General features: G+C 32.3%; 1 protein-coding gene across 1 annotated transcript; it reads right to left on the bottom strand.

The window, feature by feature from the left end:
* Positions 1-1512: 1512 nt before the first annotated feature.
* LOC105337280 (probable G-protein coupled receptor 139) lies at positions 1513-15901 on the bottom strand. The gene is made up of 2 exons (XM_011441927.4): positions 15565-15901; positions 1513-3464 (listed from the first exon to the last, which is right to left on the bottom strand). The coding sequence occupies exons 1-2, from the start codon at positions 15579-15581 to the stop codon at positions 2219-2221; spliced, it is 1263 nt and encodes a 420-aa protein (XP_011440229.1). The 5' UTR covers positions 15582-15901; the 3' UTR covers positions 1513-2218.
* Positions 15902-27287: the final 11386 nt, after the last annotated feature.

The raw sequence follows: 27287 nt of genomic DNA, 5'->3' as shown, positions 1-27287 counted from the left end.
CTAGTCATTTTATTTTATAAAAATCGATTTTTTCAATCCATCTGTACTTAGACTCTTTTCCAACTGAATAATTACTACTGGTATTTTTTTTTCATATTCAATTATTGACTGGATGGTTCCTTTACTATTTATTGGCAATATAATTTAATTCTTTATCCAGCATAAATCCTTTCCTTATTACAATTAAATACTGTGGAATCATTAGAATTCGTGGTGGCTCAATTGTCGTGGTATTTGTGGGTAGCCCTCCCCCACGAATTTAAATCATCAACGAAAACAATTTTAGAAAGAGTTATCTTTGTTGCTTTATCTTTAGTAACCGACGCATCCACGAAATTACATCCCCACGAATCAGCAAAAAAGTCATAATCCACGAAAATTGGCCTCCACGAATTTAAATGATTCCACTGTATATGTTTTTAGTTTTAAAAAATGTTTTCCGGGAGAAAGTACATGTAGACAATGCGATGTACATGTAGCACTTTAAAAAGGTCAAGGAAATTAATGGAGCTTACAGGAGATTTATGAAGTTTAAGATAAAGAATCCTTTAATGCTTTATACAATATTTTGATTAAATAAGACGTATTCGAACATTATTTATAACTAAACACGATAAAGCATTATCTTTTAACATCATTCCCATTGGCTCGCTTTACCTTATTCAATACCTACGGAGTACCTGTTGAACTTATAATTTGCAATGATTGTGAATTTATTTTCTACGTTAGAAATTAACTGAAGGTCAAATCAAATTCCTCTTCGAAATTACTTTTCATTCTAATGCCATTTTGAACGGAGCCCTTAGAAATGGTCGCCATCTCGATGAAGTCTACCTGTAGTTGACCTCAAACCGCGTTGTTCAGCTTACTAAGTGACAACTTTTATTCATTACCCACAATAAATAGTTATTACTATTGTGACTTGCATTATACGTTTGAGGTTAACTGTAAGTAAATTGTTTAGTCGAAACTATAATTTTCAAATTTTGAGCACAGATTGTAGATAACCGCTATTGATGAAAATGCTTTATGTGCCATGTAACGTTCCTCATGTTCCTATCGACGATAACAATAATTCAAGTATTTTTTCTCATCCTTCATTTACCAAAAAAAGTTTTATTTAAAGTTCTTTGGAATACTCACATAAAGACTTAAACTTCTTGAGTATTCTCTATGATGTTTTCATGCCTAAATATTGTTATAAAAACAAGTAGAAGGAGGGGACATTTGGTAACCCGAATGGATATACATTTATTAAGAATGTAAATTATTCATATTTTAAATTGATTTCTTGAAGCGAGACAATGTAAATTAAGCTGTTATCAAACCGTCGGTTTTTTTTGGATATGAAATTTTGACTTGAAATTACGACGGACAAAAAATATGAAATAATCATTATTAACATCGTCATAGTCATCATCTTGCAGTATTAAATAATGATGAAAAATTGACAAATTGAGCCGAAATAGGTCACCAAAAAACCAGATAGTACTTATAAATAAAGTCTTACTCTATCATTTTTTATTATACAAAACGTATACTGTAACAGTAAAAACAAATAATAAAAGTTGGTTTACATCATCTCAAGTACATTTAAACAAGACAACAAAAACCAAAAAAGGAAAACAAAACAAAAAACTGTTTCGCCATTTCTTGCACCAATCACTCGTTAATTCTCGCGTAACAGTCACTGTTGGATATACGTGTACATAAGTGTGCATTTAACATTTGTTTGTTAAAAATCTTTTAACATGTTCTTTTTCATCCATACACTAGTAGGTGTAAAAAAAATCATCTTATTTTAATATGCACGCCCTTCAATATATAGAATATTAAGAAAAACGTTGGGGATTAGGACAAGAAAACTTGTCCAGGTTCAATTTTCTCTGGTGACTTAGCTCTGTATTGATTATGTTTTGTTTACTGTAATGTATCTATATAATTAACAAGTAGATCTTCTTACATAAACTATCGACCCCTTACCCTGTCATCCATTGTGATGAAAAAGACAAATATGACGTTCATCGAAAAAAAAAATAACAATGACAAAACTTTTGATATAAGGGAAAAATATTGTATGTTTCTATACTTCGCAAATTTTTGATAATATACGTTCATACGATATGTACAATGTATACAAAATACATAAATAAATGAGAAAAAAACAACAAATCATCACAGTTCATCTCGTTAAAATATAAATGACACAAGTCACCAATCATAAACTTGTAACTTGGTTCGTGGTAACATCATTGTTGACCGATTCCGGTTCTTTCCTGTGTATACACCCCCCGGAAACGTTGCCATTATACCCCCCGGAGCAATATATATGTTGGCTATGATCCGAAAAATTGGAAACTCTGCACACGATTCGAAGAACAATGGAACGGAATTTTTGTCCTGTAGCACAATACAGAAAAAAATTCATAGAATGATTAAGGTACATTAACAGTTCTGCTGTGGTGCGTACCAGCCACAGTTTGGCCATTTCTTTGGGGCTATCGCTGATTTGATAACTTGCTATCATTACTACATTCATTGGGAGAGTCGTTACACAAAACGCAAACGATATTGTTAGCAACATGATTGTTAATTTCGAGCTCTTGTTCTTCGACCGTCTCTTTAGCTCCATGTTGTTCAATGGAACGTGTTGTAAGGATTTGCGACTGTGGGTGGCGCGAAGCACTTGTCTTATGATAAGAATATTAAAGAGTGAAATGGCGATCACAGGAATCGTAGAGTACAGTGCCGCATCGATCCAAGGAAAGACTTTTCTGACGAGAAATTCATATTCACCAAGGCCTTCGCATTCCGTTTTTCCTCGATCTGACCGTATTCCAATAGTCCAAATAAGATGAGAATTGATGAGGATGAAAATGACTGCCAATAGTATTACTGTTTTTCTGGCCCGTTCCCTACTACACCAACGAGATGCATGTAAAGCATGGCACACGACTATATATCGCTCAACAGTCACGGCTAAAATCAGCCAAGCAGAAAATTGACTAGAACTGTACGTTAATAAACTCAAGAATTTGCACATGAAATCTGACGTGTTTTGAAAATCTACATCTGCAACTTCGCTAATCCACAAACCAAGTAGTCCAACGAACAATACGATGAGATCGGCGATTGATAACGCAGCAAGAAAAACATTGGTTGAATGACGCGCCATTGACTTGTGACGTAATATAAAAAAAGACATCACATTACCCACGAGACCAATCAGCATCAAGAATGGAGGAATGTACCGTTGAAGGAAACGATGAATTTGGAATTCTTTATAAGACTCAAGGGTGTCTTGAGGCTGCACGGAGTTAGAGATAATACCAGAGATTTTGTTTAAAAAATCCTCCTCCGATTGGTTGTATATTCGAAGGTATATTTCCAGTTCCTGTGATAAAGCGTCCGTCACATTGGGACTTTTAGAATTCATCAAATTTTTCACCAGCCGGGATAGATTGCTATAAAAAACAACTGCAAAGTATAATATCATGTCTGCTATCATTAAAAATATAGATACATCTATCATTTATCAAAACTTTTCTTTGTGAAAAAAGGGTAGTAAGTACGTAAAGACGCTTTGGTTTCTCAAGCGTTTTTTTTTCTCAAGAATTCACTGTAAAAGCTTAATATAACGATTTTCTGTGTTACCCATACATCTATATTAAACCATGGTTTGAATAGAGGTTGAATTCTTTATAATCATTTAGACTCATTCCGTTAAAAGAAAAAAATAGGGCCTTAATTTTTTCATCAAAATACTAAATATAGATTGATTGAAGTACTGGCTTAATGAAAACTGCTTTTATTGTTTTCGTAACTCGCAATGAATTTGGATTTTAAAGATGAAAATGATCAAGGAGGGAAAGACAATAAATATCGGGAAAGCTAATATTAAAAAAAAAATACCACAGATGGGCATAAAAGTGTTTCCATAAGATAAACTAGCTCTAAAATTATTTAGGCCAACGTTTCATTCACTTTTTTGCATTATCATTGCACTCTGCTCTATAGTCTATTGAGTTTTCTTTTTAAAAAAAGATTTATAGTTGTATGTTTAGTTGTAGTGATAGTTTCATGTTTTTTTTATTGTTCTTGTCCTAAAAAATGGACAGCTTGTCCTGAAATTTTAAAATTGATATTGCTCGTGGCGTAGGTCATTTCGAGTGTTTTTAACCCCCCCCCCCCTTTTTTGTGCCTGAGATTCAATTATATGTGGAAATTATTCTTAATCTTAAATATTCACTGAAAATATTCCATTAATTCCATTTTCAGTGGAACATTATATATAAAATATATTTATTTTTCTCTTAATGTTTTTTGTTATTTAGTTTCATGTTAAACATCATAATACTCTCCAATAATGTGGAGGAAATAAAGAATATCTTATCTTATCTTATCTTATCTTATACTAAATTACCTCAAATTCTTTTTTCTACACAGTCTACAATATTTTATATCACTATATAACTCATATTTATAAAGGAGATAATGCATTTATACACTAACCCGATAGTCTAACATTTTCTCCCAATTAGCAATTGTCGCAATTTTCCCCCCATTATCTTGTAATACGAAATATTCCACATTAAGAATACATGTGTTCTAATGTTCGGTCACAAAGACTCAATTTAGAGTCACGTAAATAAATATTAGTATCATACTCTGGTCAGTAGGAATTTGTTAATGGCAAAGAGGTGAAAACAACATATGCTTCCCTTATGAAATCTAGAATAAAGACACTTAAACTGTTATCGTATCGTGATATCCGGTAAAGAGTCGCAGTTCTGAGCATGCGTGATAGTGTCGTAATACACGTGCATCAGCATTTTGGAAACCCAAGTCGATTTTGTAGAGTGAAATTCAATTGTAAAACCGTTGTATTAGTGATAAAGAAATAAGTGGTATTAGTTAATAATACAATGTTATGTATTATTTCGGGGTTCTTATCTTTGTATTTTTTTTTTAAATTACCATTAACACCCACTCTAGGCAAAACAGATTCGACCTTGCTACCATGCAGAATAATTATGGGGGATTCTGATGCGCCAGCGGATTCAATTTTCCACCTTAACTCCTCTCTAGATGTCAGTCACTTCCCGTTCTCATTAGAGATGAACCGTGCTTCGTAATTAAGACGGTTTGATGCTAAGAGCGAATTTCGTCGTCTACAATGATAGATTTGTGCTCGGACATGCAGTCGGGTCCTTTATATTCATATACAGGATGTAAGGAAACAGGATTTCATTTGTCTAATATCAAGCTCATCATTGGAATTAATATCTTAATGTTGAAAGTTAATGCTGATATGTTGACATGGACTAGATCCCTTACTCATTTTCAATAAAGCATATATTGATAGAGGTCGTTTTTTGTATTGTATGCATAACTTTTGGTTTATGATAGATTCCATATGTCTTTATTTTTAATTCAGTGACGTAGGGGGGGGGGGGGCTTGCCCCCACATTTATTTTTAAATTTACACAAATAAAAAAATTGAATAATCATGGAGTTTCCCCCTCCACTTTCTTGGGAGAGTAAATGGAATAATAATGAAAGTGAAATGAGGAAATCAACAATTCAATCGAAGCTAAACAAAATATTAACACTATGCAGCTCCCTCCCCCAAGGATAAGGATTTTCATGATTTCGACGTGACCCCCCCCCCTCCCCCCCTGCTTTTTATTTGGCTTGTCCAGAATTTTTGGACGAGGTTGCTCTCCACCCCCTTCCCACTTCAAAAACGATGCTACATGTACATGCACATGCTTGCAATTTTTAAAAATGACATTCTTCCTCTCTACATTTTTATTCAGCAAATACCTTGCTGCAACATACGTGATTGCGTCTAGTATTAATTCCTGCACTTTATTTAGTCAAAGCAAAGTTTGATTTGTTAGAAACCGATTTTATGTATAACAATAATTTATTTACTCAAAAAGACACAATCATTTCTGAAACTATAGCTATTTTCAGATGGCTTTATTACTGTTTTGAAAGTTATCTAGAAAATTGTGTCTTGTGGTGGTAATGACAAGAACATTAAGTTTTGAAGTTGAAGTTCTACATTCAATAACATGGACTTGAAAATTAAGCATACTGACAACCCCATTTTTTGGGTTGCATTAAATATTTTGTTAGATGCATTACTTTGTAATAAATGATATTAATTCACATCTGCGGTGAAGTCTCACGGTTTTAACAAAACTCCATACCTAAAGGTTCAGTAATGATTCCAAGACTGGGGATAAATGAAAAAAAAATTCATTTATTCCATAAATAATCCGCCATTGGTATGCCGTAATGCTACAAAAAGTGTGATAATACGATTACATGTATGCTGAAGGTGGTGGTTTTGGAAATTGGAGTCGCGCAGATTAACATTTTTTTCTTCAAAAAAAAAGGGAGTGGGTCACAGGGAATAATTTTGTCTGTTGGAGGGGGGGGGGGGGGGACCGAGACCATTTTTCGGTAACAGTTTTAAGAAGTTTGAATTTTCAAGAAGGGAAGTCTGTAACCCCCCCCCCCCCCCCCGACGGGTCTCCCGGTCCCCCCTAGATCCGCGCATAAGTTAGACTTGTCCTCTATTGTGAGTTCACCTGGTACATGTAGAAAACCCGATCTTGTGTTATTAGACATTTTTGCCGGTTGTTAAAATGATTTAGCGGTATATGACCTCGGCCTATTTGACATCTGCGGGCCTAGCACTTAATCAGTTAGCCAGAAGGTGTGCTTTCTAAGATGATAGTCATGTCCAGCTGAATTGATTTAGATTATGAACAGATCAGAGACTGGTGTTTGTGTACAGACTACTTTTGAGGTTTGCTTAAGTCAATAATTGACCAATTGGAAAACTGACGCAAAGGCTCAAAAATAGGTTAAGTCACCTAGTTATTTGAGACGTGAAAAGTAGGCCACAACTTATTCACATTAATTTGTGAAATATATTGGATTTATACTGTAGTAACAAAACATCGTGATTAAATAATCTAGCACATGTATATTTTAATTTTAAATCTAGAAGTTATACTCAAAAGTTTAAATTAAGTTTTTTCTTTAGTTTTTAAAAAGTTCAAAATATTATCAAAGTGTTGGAAGTACTGATAATCATCGATTATTTGCGATCTCCGTGAATCTTCCATTCAGACAATGACGTCGTCAATTTGAAACCTTAACAGAGCGTGTCGATTCGTCACGTGACCAGCGAGGATGCATTTCAGTGATTTGTTTGGTTACATTCTGTTCATTAAATTGTGATAACAAAAGTTCTGAAAAAGTATCAAAGGTCAACACATTACCTAGCCTCGGGATCAGTAAGCATTTTGATCAAGTTAAAATTTCAGTCAGTCATAAAATGATTGTTTAGAACAATTTTAACAAGAGCTTGGACTTCGGGTAATTGTGTCAAACAGCAATGTGACGTAGGCCTGTCTATATATCATTGTAGGCACTCAGCTATGGCTCTTTGAAATCAACAAGATTTGTCTGACTTTTGAGCCAGAACTACGCAATCGGTGTATATTTCGCTTGAAAACGCGTCATTTTAACTTGTTTTGACGCGAGGAATAGATAGCTACGTCCTACTAAAAGTCCAAGGCCTTGTTGAAATGGTTCTATCCTTATATGACAATTGAAATTTGTACTTAACAACGTTATTAATATCACAACACTTCTAATACTTTTTCAATTTTTTCAGTGTTTTAATCAAGAGACAATAAGACAGTGTACAACTTTTGACTTAAGTCTGAGATTACTTCATGACCCTGGGGCCTGTACGCATTACAGTGCATAAAAAACAAATATAATAAAAGACAAAGTGTATGTAGTTGTTAAAGACAACAGGTACTTAACTAGTAAGCTCAAAACTCTTTAAAATCATCCGTACGCTGAAAAATAGATTTTCATTTTTCTGCAAGACATAAGGATTCATCTTTCCGTAACAAAACATGGGTGTCTACAACGTGTAAATTACCTATTCTTAAAATATCATTAAACAGTTCATTCAAATTTCTTGAAACACTTTGTTTCGTACAAAAAAAGAAAAGAAATAGTAGTAGTTATCTTCTTATTTTCCACAAGAGCATAGAGGACCATCGATAATTTTAATTGCTACATTAATCTTTATTTAAACTACTATTGCGTCTAAATCTTGTTTAAATGACATTCCAATATCGTTTTCCCAAAGAAAAATAAGAAGGCCTGGAAAGTAGAATAGGGAAACTGTTCTAGAACGAGATTTAAGTTTGAGATTTTCTGATTCATATGAGTTGCATTCCATAAATCAATGGCTGTTGGCAGAAAAGATGATTTGAAATTATTAAGTATTACCTTAAACATAATAAGATTCAAGAAAGCCATCATTTGGAAATATATGTGAAAGTTAATCAGGTATCAGAATGTGATATCTGTTATACATAAGTGTTCTCAGTTTTTCATTTCTTTTATCAACAAGTGCTTCCCACCCGATTTCATAAAAACAGAGAGTATCATGAAGCTAACAAGGTCAGCAAGTGAATTTTACAAGGACAAATGGTCAAGTACTTACCTTCTATATTTTTCTCACTGAAACTTATAAGGAATACACGTTTTCATAACTTTTAGGTCTGTAGCGGCCGTGATGCCACCCACAATTCTACACGATTAACTCATATCAAATGAAATTGTAAAGTTAATAATAAATATTTAAAAAAACCCACAAGTATGGTGATTTCCTGGTATATACAGCGTATCAACTGAAGTTAACTTTAAAGTAGGAAGAACGAATGGTATTTGTTTAGTAAAAATAATAGAGAAACTAATATACCAAAGAAAAAGTAATAATCACAAATTTCCTTCACATTTTAAATTGATGCCCTTTGTTAAATGAGGAAGCAATAACCCTTTAAGTGCGGCTATGTGTCCCCGCTGCCATGGTTACAGGACCAAAGGATGTTTAGGTTGTGGAGAACAAACTGTAAGGCATCTCAACAGTTTCAGATATCAACACTCTTGTTATTCAGAATAAAATGTCAATTTTCAAATAAAATAAAATAATTATACCATAGTTCATGTAATTACACTATACATTAAAGATTTTTTGCCTACTTGATGGCAATTCATGGACTTTTTCGTTCATTGTAAAGTCTGTGGCGTTCTTGCACCCGTTTAAAAGGAGCAATTTTACAAAAAAAATCAATGTATTAAATACATATATTTAACCATCTCCTGTTATATCTCACATTAACATTGGGTTTCACTTTTAATATCTGATCTAGTTTAATATTTATAAAGCATTATTAAGTGGGATATTCGATCTTCCAGAGTTAATTGATTATGTTTTAAAAAGGAAAACTATCACATTCGGAAAATATTCAATGGTCACCATTGTCATGAAAACACGTGACATTCTTAAAACATTAAATCTACGCCCCCAAGTCTATATATTTTGAAAAATATGTTATTTTGAAATAACAAGTTAACAGATATACCTTCCCCTATAGTATGCATGTATCGGCTAACTTACCTTGTCATATGATTTAACAGTATAAAGATGTGCGATTTCTACATTTTTTTCAATCTCTTCATACGCGACAAAAGATACATATAGTAACCAACGTATACGAATCTTTCGACTTTATATATTATTAAATAGCATCAAAAGGTACACCTTTATAGAACTCTCATTTTTGCAGAGAGTTGTCCAAACACAGCGAGCGGTACAAGAATTGCAAAACGATCGGCCTCTTGTACGACCAAATAATTCAATAACACGTTGATAGCTGAATAAACTACTGAAAGCAACGAAGATTAAAATAGTTGACGAGTTCAGAAGTTTATCCAAGGTAGTTGATTAGGCTATGTTGTCTTAGCAAGAATCTGACGGTCAGTGGTTTAAGTGCTTTGTGGAGATCGCACATATTGTAACTTGGAATATTTAGCTCACCTGAGCTGAAAGCTCAAGTCAGCTTTTCCGATCACTATTTTTGCCTGTCCGCCTGGCAGTAAACTTTTTTACATTTTCGATTTCCTCTTCAAAACAACCAAACTTTGCACAAAGTATCTTAGGTCAATTGGATTCAAGTTTGTTTAAATGAAGGGCCACACCCTCTTTAAAGGAGAGGTAAATAAGAATTATTAAAACTTTGTTGTTTTTTTCTTTCAAAAATCTTCTTTTTAAAACCAATTACACCAGAAAAGCTGTAATTTGTGTGAAAACGTCCTGAGGTATTGAAGATTCAATTTTGTTAAAATCATGATCCCCGGGGGCCACAATGGAAGAGGGGCGAATTTTTACATAGGAATAGAAAAATCTTAAAAATCAAATATAAAAGGATAGGACTAAAATGGGAATGGTGAGTGTTTACACAGGAAATAAACTTTATCATTATCAGAATATATAATTTTATTGTACATACAGTCATGTAGTATTACTAAATTTAAATATGCAAGCATTTTCACATTTGATAATTCTCAGTTGGTTTAGACTGTGGCCCCGGATAATTCTTATTCAGCTACGAAATGGGTTTAACATAAGAACATCTTGAGAAAATTTTGAAAATCTTGTAATACAGGATATATATATATTTTACTCGTTCATTGTCCCGTTATTTTGGATATGACTTCATAAAGGTGATATTTAATTATTATGTCTATTGTTGCTTAGGTAAGCGATGTGGCGTTGTTTCCTTTCAGATTGGTTCAGTGTCAAGTAGGTAAGACCCAAATACAAGAATGTTATTTCTACCCCTATTTAGACTAATACAACGTACATCTTAAACAATGGCTATAAGGATAATCATAGCAATAAATGTACACGTTAAACGAAGATTCAATACTAGTAGAACATGTACATTGTTGAGTTGGGAAGGCCGGAAATGGGATTACTCTACTGGAATCGTAACATAAATCTGATATCCCAATTCACCAGAGCTGTTCAATCTTAATAAACGGCCGACTATGATATTTTTAAAGCCCGAGATGATCTATAATGGAGTGCTAATGGAAGGATATTACTGTTTGTGTAATATTTGTCTGCTATAACAAAACGGGTGTGAACGATTCGAAAGTTAGACCGTTGTAGCTCAAATTGGGCTCATGTTTGATGGCCTAACAGACAATAATGCTAGGCCAATGACGTGCTTAATTGTTTATTGTTATTGAATAATATTTTTTTTGTTTAGATTTGTGTTATCATTTCAAATTAGTTTTATTTACATGTAACATGTAATCAATATATGTTCATTAGATACATAACCCTTTAAAATTAGGAACATTGTTTTCAAACATTAAGTGATTAACAATTTTGTAAACAACAAGCATATGCATGTTGTTTACAAAATTGTTAATCATGTAAACAACAAGCATATGCATGAAGAGAACAAATCAATTAATGCATTACTAGAATGTTAAAATGTAATAGTCGTAATCTTATATCTTTAGTTGTTACCCTGGATCGCAATTCTTGCATTCTCATTTAAAGAAAACCTTATAACATATTAAGGAGATATGCCAAATAAAGATTGATTTCTCTACCTTTAAAAAAAATAAATACATCCTCATAAAGATTTCAAGTAAAACTAGTGATAAAATAATAAACTGAGAGGAATTGTCATTTTGTCATTTGTCTGCTTTCGCGTGTCTTTCACATAAAAAAAACTTTTTGTGTTATCGGTACATGATGATGATAAGACTTTATATTATTAAATTCAGCGAAGGAAATTAACAGAAATCTGGAATTTTATGTGGGGTGCCAAACGTGCTGCAATTTCCAATTTATTTGAAACTTCTTTAATGTTTACGTGGGATTCTTTTTCATAAGCAAAGTTGAGAACTTTTAATATATAAAAAAAACCATTAAGCCATTCAGAAAACCTCTAACAAAAATGAACATATTTTACAAATAATGAGAATAAAACTAAACGCAAAAAAATGAAAAAGTTGAAAAGATATAAATATAATGTTAAGTGTAAAAAAGTACAAAAATTTGGATGAGTTCACTGAAATACAAATTGAAATTATACGTAAAAAATCATGATTCATTTCTTAATACGTGTCATCGTGTCATTATAAGCATCCATTTAATCGTACAAAATTACAACTAAATAGCAAAATCTAGAAATCATCTGATTTTGCTACTTCAATAATAACTGTTAAAGTCTTCTACAGTCATTACAAAAAAACCCTATTGATTTTTATCCTTTCAGACTTCCATTAAATACGTATTGAAAGCCTCTCTTTTTTCCTCAATCAAAAGGTCTATCCTCGTTTTGTTTAATCTTCTACACTTCTTTTGCCATTAATCAAATTTATGGCCAAAAATCTTATGCATCGACAACTATCTGAAACAGACAAAGCCTTTCCGTCAGTTTTCCATTAAAGTTATATCATATACAAAATCGTGAGAATTGTCACCACAATCTATTTTAAGTCGACTCGCATTTGCATGCTTCTGACTCTATTCCCATAGAACTGGTAGCCTTTAGACTTCAGTTGAAAGGAATTATTGAACAATTTAGTTTAGAAACAAACGATTGAACAATCCCTTAAAAGATATTTTTTTTTTCTAACTTTATGCATTAAATACACGACCAATAATGCAAATTTATACATTGTTTACGAACTTTGTAAATTAATTTGATCATGACATCGGCAGATTTTGTTTATTTGATTTGTAATATGACGTCGTCTTACTATTGCCCCCAACTGTAACAGCTCTCCGTCATTGATTGAACAGCCATGGCACGTGATCTATAGAGTCTGGATATATATATATATATATATATATATATATATATATATATATATATATATATATATATATATATATATATATATATATATATATATATAAAACATGTTTTTATTGTTATAATCACTTGTCGTAATTTTTTTTAATAAAATAGCCCCAAAATTAAAAATGTAACATAAATTAACACATGGATACTTGAATATTAAACATCTAGAAAATGATTATCAAATAAGACAATCGTGACGTCGTTAAAAGTGTATTTTCCCTTATTCTATTAAGTTTTCGGGTTGTTTCTTTTTAAAAAGTGGACATTTTTCTATTCGAAAAAAAAAATGAGAAAAATATACCCTTTTCATCAACAGCTGAGGAAAATTACATTTTGCTAAAGTCTTTTTGAAAACAGAATGTGAATACCCTAGTATTTTTTACTCATTAGTGTTCAAGGTTCAATGTTTCTCTTTTCATGAGTTTTTAAAACAACTTTTAAATTTCAGGACATATATTGAAAGAAACAGTAGTTTTTTTTTTAAAACGCACGAGAAAAATGAAATGGAAAATCTTGAAAATGAAATCCCATTCTTGTCCCCTGATAAAATTCCATAAGGTCCTTATAGTTTGAGATTTATGACCGTGACGTTTATAATCTATTTGACCTCTGTACAACAGGTTATTAGGCATTTTACAGGTATGTTTCATAGTTGCAACGATTCCCCAGCTAACGATGACTATTAAGTAATGGTTATATATGTAAACTAATAGAAATCAGTTTATTTCTACTGTTTTTGACAAACGTATGATTTGACACATATGTACGTATATGAGACTCCATGATTATAATTTCTTCATCTCAGATGAGCAGATGATGATATAATACATGAAACATTACACCTTAATATATCGATGGATAAAACCAATGTATCGATGCTTATTTCTCGACTTTATCTGGCGTATTAGCATCACACAGTACAAACTGATTTAGTTGTAAACTTGTTTAGTTCTAAAGTTTTCTACCTTCCTTTAATGATTCATAATGATGCATAATCACATATAGTTTATACATTAATCACGATTAAAAGCATTGATTTTGTTCTCACCAAATTGAAAGAAATCCAACACAATAATGTCAAAAATGCCTATTAAGTTGACAAAGGCTTTATACGACATGCAAAAACCCTTCAGCTAGACCCTTAAGTATAAAGGAGAGTGGGAGGATTATATTGATTATTTTGATATCGTACTCTTCACAATTATAAATATGCTTAAATTCCAATATCAAACATATGGTTTAGAGTACCATTCGATACTTGCAAAAATGAAATCACTAGTTTTCATGATAATTAAGCATTTTTTTTCTCTGAAACCTTATACAAGGTATCCTGGAATCTCCAAGAACTATTCAATGTCCAATAATCATGGTACACCTCTCTCATTGACATGTAAATTACTGGCCTTCGCCGCAAATGCCTTCATATGCTTCTGTTGCGACCATTAAGGCGATTTTCTCATGTTAATGACTAAACAAAGCCGCTAAAGATACGTGCTTTTTTTTTAAACAAAGACAGACACATTCTATTACGAATGACATTATCTGCTATTGAGAAGCTGTACGGGTAACTTTAAAAGAATTATTCCAACGATGCCTTTTACTGCGGGTTCAGCTATTGATGAAAAATTTACAGTTATAAATTTATAAACATAAATACAGTAGACATCAGATTATCACACAGACAGATTCAATATCAACGATACGAAATTGGCAGTTGCGATCACAGTTACTTTGATTTTCTGTCCAAATCTATGAATCACAACCTTTCTTATCAAGGAAAAACAACCGAAGTGTGACATCAATTTCATGCATTCTATATCTGTACCAAGTCTCCCAATCTTATCACACGAAACCCACTTACATTTGCTCCTATACACTGTTGCATACAATTAATAATGATCCCACCAACCTGACAGACTGAAAATTTTTTTTTGTATATATGTTAAGTTTCGAGTACTGTATGAACATACAAGATCGTGTACATTTCAAAACATGGAGAATACGGAGAATGAGATGAGAGGGTGTTAACTAATCATGTATACAAATTCACAATGAATGCAGCATTTGAGTACAGCATTTAAAAGACCTTTAAAACCAATGAAAATGAAACCGGTTAAACAAATAGAACCTTTAATTCGTTTAAGTTTATGGGGCTCAATTTTCGAAGACTCTTAAGACAAAGTCAATAAAACATTTTTTTCAACCGACTACTTGTCTGAAGAGTTTACTGTTTTTTATTTACACCGAGAGTTAATGGGCCGTTATTTTAGGAGCAGCGAGCTATAAATAAAACCAAAACAACAGAAAAAACCTTCTTAAATCCAATTTTTTGTCAGATCTATATTTTTTTCTCCAACAGCTACCATGCTTTGTTACCTCTTCATTGTTAATCTGTTATTTTCCCAGGTGTATCTTGATTTATGTGACATATGAAAAAAAAAAGGAACGGCGAAATGATTAGAATCACAGGGCTCAGCTGAGTTTCAAGCCAAGCATTTGAACGGAAAAATATTCATTGCTGGTTTTTTCGATGCAATGTGTCAACAAGCTGCACAATCAACAGACCTTAAGCAATGTGCGATTTACTTCACTTCTTTTCTGTGCTTTAGAGAGAAAACAATACTCCAAAATTTCATCCTGTTTGGTTTAATAAATTGTATGTCTAACAAAAACACCGTCTTACTATTTCATACAACCTTTAAATACAAGAAAACCATTTTAATAAGAATATATCCTTCTAAATTAAAAATAATGATTTTTATCAACTGCAAAAGATAAATTTCCTTACCTCAGATGTTCATCCATAATTCTGCTTCTCTAATAACTTTATTAAACAATCCCCAATGTTAAAACAGACACTACTCCATTTTGTCTAGCATAACGTTTATAAGTTTCTGTGTCGCTCGTCTTCCTATGCAGCATGCGTTCACGGTCTTGTCCTCACCAATACCTCGCCCAGTGATCGACTTGACAAGGCGCGCGTCGCCTCTTCTTTAACCAATAGTATATATCACAGATTTTCCTAGATCGATCTGAAAAAATTTGATCCAAATTCGCCTCATCATTCTCAAAGTTAAAAACCTGCGACGCCAAGCTCTTGTCTTAATGTTTAACCGTGTTTAATTTACTTTCGTTTTTTTCGGGGTTTTTTTTTTTTGCAATACTTCTTTTTTTTGTTTTTATTTTCTTTGAGCAAGCGTTGATCAAATTTTCTCTAGTATATAGTTCCCGGTCGATTGTCGAATCGATGGGATAGCTAAAAGAGGTAATTGTGCATTGTACTTTTTGTCGGCTTGCGGATCAGGAACCAACGGCAAGAGTTGCTGAACTACAATAGCCTTGAAAATACTTTTTGATCGAGTTGTTGACTCTGCCAAGAGAAACTAAATAAGCTGCTAAGTCTAGCGTTGTATTACCTCCATCGAAGTGGATGCAGCTATAATATACCAATTGAGAAGAAGAGTTGGGCGCCACTATTAGGGTATTTGTTCTTAACAACATTTTCTGAGCGGAGTCGCTGGTGAATAGAATGTAACGGACGAAGTAATGATGCGCAATGAAGTTTTCTTTGCAGTTTGAGCTTGATTATTTCCATTGACAGCCAATTTTAAGATTGAGGGAGGAAAAGGCGATTATATAAAAATTATAACGTACATCGATTTTTTTCGGGGGGGGGGGGGGGCATAAAAAGGAGGACCCTTGAACATTTGGATTTCTTTTATAACTATATAAAATAGGAACATTTCAAAAAGTGAGAGTGGCCACTCATTCCTTCCGCCAAGTGCCTTGTAATAACACTTTTAGTTTAAAAAAAAGTTAGTTATCATGTATTGATACGGAGCACACATGTGTGTCTTTAAAAGGTAGTAACCTTATTGAAAATTGAATGTTAAAAATATTAATTTCAATTCAAATAAGTTGATATGTGATTTGAGGTTATTAAACCAGTCTTGGATTTTGTTTCTAAGTCACATTGTATCACAATAACGGGAGGTTAACCTTGAGTAGTGGTTAAATACTATTAGCGCCTACTAAAGCAACGGTATTCCTATACAAAGGCTAGAATGTCTCTTTATCGTGTTTTAATGGCGACAATTGTGTGCCACTGTACATAAAATTGGGTTATTGTATTGTTGAGCATTATTGACCAGAGTCCTATTTGTCCATTATCTTATTTCGCTTTGTCGGTTATTTATTGTTATATCAGCATAAGCCTACAAAGCGAATAAAGATGAAGTACATGTATATCAAGTTGTATTATGAAAATATTACTGTATCGTACACTTTCATTTTTATCAATGTGTGTTTTTTATACATGTGAAATAAAAGGAGAACATAAGAATGACAGTTGTGTGAATGGTTTTTAAGTAAATACTATCAGAACACTTTGGTGTGCTTTTTATGATAGCGCCATGATCAATTCTGTCAGTTATGTCAAGCATATTTAACAGTACAAGTCATCGGTGTTAAAACTTCATGATTTGTCAATACGTTTTCGGGGTTACCTACAAAGTATACACGCTGACGCAATGCCAGCCTGGTGCTCGTAACACAAGGTACTTAATACAAAGACAGTGCTTAAGTAGGACTTATGTATATTCTTAGACTTAAGTCCGTAACTAGAAGAGTGCTAACCTAGGACAATTTACCTAAAACTTAGGCGGCCGGTAGAGGTGACTTATTAATAAGTATGTCTTAAATATTGTTTTCATACATTTAAAAGTTTATTATCAGCATTTGAATACAGTGTATTAATCACATATTTACACAAAATTAATATCTTAATATTCACCAATATAAAAGTTTTGATTTAATTGATATAAATTTTAACAGTGGTCGTAATGAGTTGTATTATTTCCTATGGAACGCCTCAACTGCCTTATGTAGGTAATCTTCATAATATGATGATACTTTAACATTACATGATGGAACTTAAACATTACATACTGATACTCCAACATTACATGATGGTACTTTAACACTACGTGCTGATACTTCAACATTACATGATGGTACTTTAACATTACATGCTGATACTTCAACATTACACGATGGTACTTTAACATTACATGCTGATACTTCAACATTACGTGATGGTACTTCAACATTACATGATGGTACTTTAACATTACGTGCTTATACTTTAACATTACGTGCTGATACTTTAACATTACATGATGGTACGTTAACATTACGTGCTGATACTTTAACATTACATGCTGATACTTCATTATATGATGGTACTTCACTATGCGGTGGATCTAAAAATGGGGAAGTTTTAACATTGGGCTGGTTCTCAGTTTCAGAGATTGATTAGATAGGACTAAGGTCCACTGAGACTAGTTTGGATCATGTAAAAAAGCTGGAACTGAAGAAGTACACAGTAAACTACAGCTCATAAGAGAGGATCTCTACTGAATAAAAATATTGTCGAAACATACGATTTGTTTTGGTGCAATGTATTAAGGCAAACGACAACCACACGTGCAACTTATAAGATCACGGCCCCATTCATGCAAAGGATAAAGCATTGCATTGCTGTTGAATCCTATTTTAGCAGTTACTGTACTGTTGAACAAATCACGTGGATCTCCAGGGAGAACCCATTAATCCCCATAAGTCCAATCTACATGTAACATGATTGACAGAAGTCTTTGTTTAGGTGCTTTTTTTTTAAAATTAGCTGTCTGCTCTGACTAAGCGCCAAAAGACTGGGTTTTGAATGCACATTTTTCGACCAAAATTCCCTGAAAGACTTTTTGTACCCCCTGATTTTTATGCGCTGAGCCCCAATGGACTCACCATGCAGCCATTCTTTAAAATTTAAAATGACCCATTTAAAAGACAACACTTAATCAAATAGTATCATTTGTTGAGTATCTCGATCTAAACTAGATTTAGTGGACCTTAGTCCAATCTGATCAATCTCTGAAACAGAGAAACAGCCCAGTGTTAAAAACTTTACAGGCATCCACGTGTTCTAAGTTTTAGCGTAGTCGCTTCCTTATTTTTAGAACTACCGCATAGTGAAATGCCATGATCATATAACGAAGTATCAGCATGTAATGTTGAAGTATCAGCACGTAATGTTAAAGTACCATCATCTAATGTTAAAGTATCAGCATGTAATGTTGAAGTATCAGCACGTAATGTTAAAGTACCATTAAATAAATAGTGCCTGTTTGGTAGGGTAACAGTTGAAATTGACACCCCGAGAACACCATTGTTAACTGACACGAAGCGGAGGTTGAGAAGGGTTTTCGAGGGGTGTCAATTTCAACTGTTATCCTCCCAAACAGGTACTATTTATTTTATTATACTGAATTTCTAAATATCAGAGAAAATTTTACTGCTTTTATATAAAAATGACGTGAATTCTACCGCGAACCGTACGCGCATAATTTACGCGCATGTAACAATTCGTTGTGTTACCCGTTGCCAAGTGTGTTGCTAAAGTTGAGGGTCATAGAACGGAATATCAACTGCATCTAAACCAATCAGATTTCAGTATCTAACATGAAAGTATAATAACATGTAATGTTAAAGTATCAGCATGTAATGCTGAAGTATCAGCACGTAATGTTAAAGTACCATCACGTAATGTTAAAGTATCAGCATGAAATGTTGAAGTATCAGCATATTATGAAGATTATCTACATAAGGCAGTTGAGGCGTTCCATAATTTCCCATATAAATGTACAATGTAGTATGCTGAATAGGCCTATTCGTAAACACATTATGGTCAGTTTACAAGAGGTTACTAAATATATATATATATATATATATAATATATATATATATATATATATATATATATATATATATATATATATATATATATATATATATATATGAATTGCCTTATTGGTGTGGTTAAATGTAGAACAAAAGCTAAGATAAAACAGAAATCCACTATATTATTCTATCAAGCTTTAACGGCATGGCGATATTGCGCCACAAGCAGTCTTCGAAAACGACTAAAATAGTGAATATTCGTCAAAACAAAGAAGTAAACAAGTAATTGCTTTGGGCTGTTTAAAAATTTTAGGTACATACAATGTATGTATGTATGCTCATGCCACCTTGAATTTTGTGTCTGTTCATTTACATCTATCCCCATCTAATATCAAAGATATCAAGAATAAACAAGTTATTAACCTAAGACAATGATATTTTTACCAATGCATTGAAATTTGAAAAAATAAATGAAGAATTTGTTTTTTGTAAACTTTTTGACATAAGCATGACTTAGCTAAGACATTGCTAAGTTTGCTTTATGTTATGGTTTAAGACATACTTAAGTAGGACTTATGTAGGTATGACCATACTTAAGTCAAAACCTTAGCATGATTTATGCTACAAGGCCCAGGGGCTCGTTACATAAAGCATGCTAAGATTTTGACTTAAGTAGGGTCATAAGTAGGACTTAGGCGAAATCTTAGGACCTACATAAGTCCTACTTAAGTATGTCTTATACCGTAACATAAAGCAAACTTAGCAATGTCTTAGCTAAGTCATGTTTATGTTAAAAAGTAAAAGCGTATTTTTCATTTGAATGTATTGGTTTTTATAGGTACACGTGCATGACATCTTTGATATTAAATGGGGTAGATGTAAATGTACAGACAAAACATTCAAGGTGACATGAGTATATATACATATGTGCCTAAAATTTTTAAAAAGCTCAAAGCGATGGATCTCGGATAATATATTCAGTCTATTGTTGTTGCTTGTTTGTTTTGACCAATATTCACTATTTTAGTCGTTCTCGATGACTGCCTGTGGCGTAATATTGCGATGCCTTAGAACTTGATATAATTATATAGTGGATTTCTTTTTATCTTTTGTTCTACCTCTTACCTCACCAATAAAGCAATTCACATAATCTGGGTATAATTCCTTCATTAAGTCGATATATTGAAATGAGGCAGTCGTCGTCTTTAAAATCGCTAAGGGGTTTTCTGTCTTTGAACATCCTTCTTTTAGTTTCTCAAGTTTCGCGAGTTTATATATATATATATATATATATATATATATATATATATATATATATATATATATATATATATATATGCAGTTACTTCTTGTAAACCGACCATTACGTGTTAACAACCTATTCAGCAGTCCACTTGCATACTACCTGCTTATGGAAAATGTGACAGATTATTACGACCACTATTAATATTTATATCAATCAAATTAAGATATTCATTCTGTGTAAATATCATCATGTGATTAATACTCTGTAAGTATATGCTGAATTTAAATAATTAATAACAATAAAACTTCTAAATGTGTGAAAACAATACTTAAGACATACTTAAGTCACCTCTACCGACCGCCTAAGTTTTGGGTAAATTGTCTTAGCTAAGCACTCTCCCTTCTCTCTCTCGTTGGTGTAAGAAGGTGTTATACCATAGTCGCAAGCCACGGTTCAGAATAGTCACTGCTCTCTCCTAGATGGGGGATATCAGACATATGTTACATGATATAAGCAGTGTCTACAGTCTACTTTCTGTATTCTGATCTGGTCTGAATACAAATGTATGTCATCACACGTTTTGAGTTTATTTATTATTGTAAGATTAAATGAAACACTCGAACTTACATAAATAGTTTGATATGCACTTAGGAAAAATAATCATTAAATCATACCTATTCGTTAATTTTAAAAAATCTCTCCAAAGTCTCTAGCACTATATCTTTAGTAATGGAAGCAAACTAAATACCATATAAATATGGCTGGAATTGTTTTAAATATATACTGATGAATTTTTATTATCAAGTTTCCGATTCGTTTATTTCACCTTTATCCCTACAACATTCTTTGTAAATTGAACCTATACTAAAATACCCTCCTACATTCTACAGCAGATGACTTTACTTCAGTTTTTTTTAAACGCCATCATCAGCCCCATAAAGTGGCGTGGTATATTTTTTACCTATAAAAATGGCGACTCTTGATCCGCTTTTCTAAGTCGGTTATATGTTAAATTACATTTTAAGAAGAGCAATAATGTCTCCCATAACAATCCGAATATAGTTAATGATGTTTTTGTAGTAGTATACCAGTTCTTAGATGGTTATAATGCACATGCCGTACCAAAAAAATTATATAGAGTAAATGAAAGGAGCCCACAAAATCCCTGGAATCAATTTTTTAAAAAGAGAAAGCTAGTTCAGTAAGGTACATATTATATTATGGCATAATGGCATGGTACACACCATGTACAATTTTGTTTTTACAAAAAACATTGTTTTAACATAAACATGTTTTATACAATATCATGACAAAAATCAAGAAAATTTGTTACGATAATGCCAAGGGGATTATTTCCCTTGGCAAACAATTGAAACACTCTACACTCTTCGAAATAATTTTAACATAAATGTACACATGTTTTAGTATGTCTTCTTCCTTAAAATTATATATTTAAACTTAAAATGTTGTTGACATCCTGTAAAGAGAAAACTAAATATCTTTAAATTAAGATATGAGGTCCCTTTGTTCAGGTTTGGCATAATTATCCAAGCCATGATATTCATAAATATATGTTTTACTATAGGGGGTCGGTAAACTGCATAATATATCGCCAAAAGATTTATCGGAGTATTCAACTGTTTCTCCAGACTAAGGTGACCCATTTGATAGTGTATATATATATTTTTTTTACTTTTACTTTAATAAATAAAGTACATTTCTTTTGCTGTTTTGTTTTTCCAGATAACATCAAAATAACCAAGTCCAGCCGTCCTGGTTCTCGATACCTACTAGAAACATTGAGGCCAGGTGTAGTTGATCACGCACCAAAATAAAAATTATACAGTCTTTGTCCCAATCGGAATCCATGTACCATATAAAATCTCAAACACCATTTAGATTGAATTTCAATAAAAACATATTGCGTACAATGCAAAATCAGTTGGTAAATAAAGTCAGCTTAGTTTTATTGATAATCACAATGAAACGTAGTTAAACGCCGAATAATCATGACTGTATCTTACAAACATGTTTCCCTAGAACAAAGAATGCTAAGATGTCGTAAAAACATCACCATCGCCAGACGAGGACAATGGTTATATCAGATTGAGTTTGCTCTGACGTCATCTGTTATTAATAATCATCATGGAACACAACACCGAAAATCAATAACCGTATCCTAATTTTCAGTCACTTCATAAAGAAAGAACAAGGAAAGCATAATTATATAGATATCTGTATATCTATGGAGATTTTAGAATAGAAAGTAGTATTAATTTTACCAAAAGAAAAGAGAGAGAGAGAGAGAGAGAGAGAGAGAGAGAGAGAGAGAGAGAGAGAGAGAGAGAGCAGCACCACATCCAAGTTCATCAAAAATCAATCGGATAGGAACTCATATTTTCATTTAATTAAAAGGAAAAACATCTGCCAACATTCCCATCATCTATACTGGTGTGTGTGTGTGTATATATATATATATATATATATATATATATATATATATATATATATATATATATATATATATATATATATATATATATATATATAAGCACAAATATTGCAATAACTCTCAAATTGACCATAAGTGAAGGATATAGATATACATATACAATGTATATATATATAAGCTCTGGCCGGGGCTTGAACTCACGACCTATGAAACCCACTCTCCTAGCATATAAATATATAATTTATATATATATATATATATATATATATATATATATATATATATATATATATATATATATATATATATATATATATATATATATATATATATTGTGTAAATCAAATTAAAGTTCGGTATCATAATTAAATATTCAGTAAAAAACACGAAACAGGAATAAACAACTCCACAAATACATGCCAAACCAAAAAATGCGTTTACAATAAGTTTACATTTATATATATCACAAACCTACGTATCCAGACGATAAACAGTTATTATATCATTAACACAGTCAAAATCACAAAGTATATCGATATACCTAAAACAAATTTACAATAATAATTGCTCTGTTAAATAAAATTTACTCATGTACTTATTACCGATTGTTAGTAATCATTAATAAAAATTTTGAAGCTTGTTATACATTCTGCACACTGCTTTTCTGCGATTGCCATACTTTAGCGTACTTGTACAAACTCAATTCTGAAAACCGGTGTACGAATTTGCAAAATAATTATTCATGTCCCTTAATTGCTATCCCGTCTTAATTGTATTACACAGAAATACATATTAAAGCACCAATTTTTTTTTTTAAACCTGAATATAAGAAAATGTACAGTGATAAATTTGAGCGTTAAAGGATGTTAGGGGATGTTGTTTGCAAAAATACTGAAAGTGTTCAAGGTTTATAAAAAAAGGGCGATATCTTGAATCACAACGAAGACAAATTGTACCTGTATTTAAGCTATTCTTAGCTAGATTTTAATATGATTTTTTGGTTTAAATGCATAAGAGACAAAATTAATTGTGGTCTATGTGACCATCTTCAATTTATTGTAGTATTCACCGATTTTTCACTCATTAAGAAATAGAAATCGGTAACAAAATGAAAAAAACCATAATTAATTTGAGTGACTCAAAATTCTTTTCCTTTCTTTTTAGTAATTACTTCCACTTTTTTGGTTTCCTTTATTTACAAAAACGTTCTTGGAGTGTCAGAACAACAACAGAAAATATTAGACATAAAATGTACTGTGTAACTCTCATTTTCGGCATTACCCCGGATAAAAGACGTAGCTGTCAACAAGCCATTCAAACTTATAGGAAGACCTTGCCCCGGATATAAGATCTAGCTGTCAAAAAGTCATTCAAACTGATAGGAAGACAATTCAACTTCCGGGATCTGGTGATTTAGACCAGAAATACACTGCAAACCGTAAAGTGTTATGCATTTCAACGTAATTTAAGAAACACCTACTCACTGTTTACAGACCAAAGCTGAACAGTTTTCAGGCTATGCCAAGATAACTTATCATTTTGTTTGCACCTTTTACAAAGATGTTAAAATCTAAATTGTGTGAAGTTATCATCCCTTTAAAGTAAATATTCCGGACATAGAATCAGTCTGTATCAAAATGTGTCAGGGTTACTTACACTGTTTGTTGAATAACGGGGCTAAGGAAGCATATTCATTACATTTCATTTACGTTGGAATGAATGGTAGAATGATTCAAACCTAACGGTTCGTTCATTATTACATGTAGTATAAAGCATTAGTCTAGACACTCGTTTGATTTTCTCGCCCGCAAATATTGCATCATCATGGCAGAGAAAATTTAATTAATACAGCTTTTGTCTTTTATACCAACTCCACAAGACAGGATCCCACGTTAATGTAAACCAGCCAGCATTTTGTCTGGAAATTCTCAAACACTAAACATTAGATGGATCGTGTACTACAATATCCTTTAATGCGAAAGTGAAAAGTAACAGAAATTTAATAAATGAACATATTTGTACGAATTTTCCGTTAGTAATTAATGCAGTCATGCATCAACAAGGTTTGTCTGGCTTTGAATAATGCCTTCGCAATCTCGCAATCTGTGTATATTTCACTTTGGATATTTTAGATTTAAACTTGTTTTGATGCAAGAAAGAAGATATATTCGTCCTACCAAAAGTCCAAGGCCTTGTTGAAAAGGTTCAAATCGATAAATGAATAATAAAGAGATAAAGTGATGGAGAATACATTTACTTCAATGGTTTATACATGTGATAACAGGGAGGGGGGGGGGTGAATTAGACACGTTTAACAACAAAAATGGAAACAATGCATCATTTATGATTATAAACAAAACACTTCGTTAGCTGAAAAATAAATCATACATTAGATGTTGCATATTTATTACTAGATTATGTACAGAGTATTACACGTTTTGACCACTAATGGTGAAAAATTACTATCAAATTTACTTTTGCAATACCGGTGCTAATTCGAATTGATCATAACTACATGTATTATTTCTCACGTTGATGTTTCGGAATAAACAATTTGACTAATGTTTCGATGCGAATTAAATACCATTTTCGCAAGTAAAGAGTTTTCGATCGGTGCTTATAGCAAAGGGAAGGGATCATAAACACTTGCGAAGGTATTCCAATCCGTGCTAACATTGTGACAAGTGATATCTTATTATCAAATACATGTAGGCTATATCTATTGCTTTTTGCCTAATTAACAAAGCAATAATAAAGTAGTAGTATTAACCACTGAATTGAGGCACGCCTTGGCGCTCACTTGATTTAACTTTTATTGATGGACCAGCGAAAAATCTGCGTCTTTGGAGTCCATCTTCTGAATAAATTATTGGAAAAGTTCGTGAAAATCGTCTGTATTATCATATTTGAGAAATAATTCCAGACAATACATTAGTCATCAAGAACCCTCAAATCTGATTCGTAATTGTAAACGATGTGTATGTTTGGCAAGTGTGACAAAACATCTTAATTTAGAAGAAGCATTTGGACGAATCTAAATATTCGTTTTTCGACACGGATTTTTGTAACAGCCGAAAATGCCTTGTGTCCTAATTTCCTACTTTTGTTGATTGAATACGAAAGTAGCATTTAATTGATTTTATAGAAAAAGATTCCTTTTATTTATTAAACCTTAGTCTGATACTCTGTTGTTGATAGCTCCATTGCTCTAACCATTTGTCCTAATCTCGGGAGTTAATCATTAGTTATTCATTAGTTATTTATAAGTTATTGATTTGTGTTTTTACACAGGAATTTAATGTTCTTGCTAATAGAATAGGAACAAATTGTTAATTAAGGATGTCAGTATTTGTGTAGAAGTAACTAAGTTACTTTTAGTATTCATTGCATTAAAGACTCTTTTTTTTTTTTTTTACAAAACACTGAATGTTATAAATGTGTTTAGCCTTGTAAATTCTTTATTTGAAAATTAACCTCATATTCCAATGCTCCGCCTTCCATTGTGAGCAGAATGAGCATTAAATATACTTAAGTAAAACAGCGGCTATAATAAGCTTATTTTTTGTCCACGAAAAACAGCCTTGCAAAAACAAAACGTAAACTACTCAAAAGTACAGTTCATTTTAATTAACAAAGAAATATGGGGTATATTTTAAGAATCTTATCGTTTTAAAATCGTCACGTGTCGAATGAATGACGACCTTAGCTTCTATCTTTGACGCTCCCAAGAATAAATCACTGAGATAAGAAGCAGACGGCAGTTTCAACCTTCAAAACAAAGCTTTTTGGTTGAACGTGCTGCGTCACATCTGTGTCTAAAAAGGTTTAACTTATTGAATGTTTACCTAATGGTATACAGTAACTAAAATGAATGACTAAACCATTCAGCTACATGTATCTGTAAATACTTCAGTGTAATCCGAATGTAGTTGACCAAAGAGCACAATATCATTTTTCATCATGTGCTTATGAACAATATAATACACTCTAGCTAGCGGTCCTCTCTGAATCTCTGTTGTTACATGTAAATTAAGCTGTTTGCTTCTTGAGATGACTAGCGAGTTTTTCTTGATGAAGA

The sequence above is a fragment of the Magallana gigas genome, chromosome 3 (assembly GCF_963853765.1).
Source record: "Magallana gigas chromosome 3, xbMagGiga1.1, whole genome shotgun sequence".
Taxonomy (NCBI): Eukaryota; Metazoa; Mollusca; class Bivalvia; order Ostreida; family Ostreidae; genus Magallana; species Magallana gigas.
Note: the sequence above shows the minus strand (reverse complement) of the source record. Positions and strands in the feature narration are given on the sequence as shown.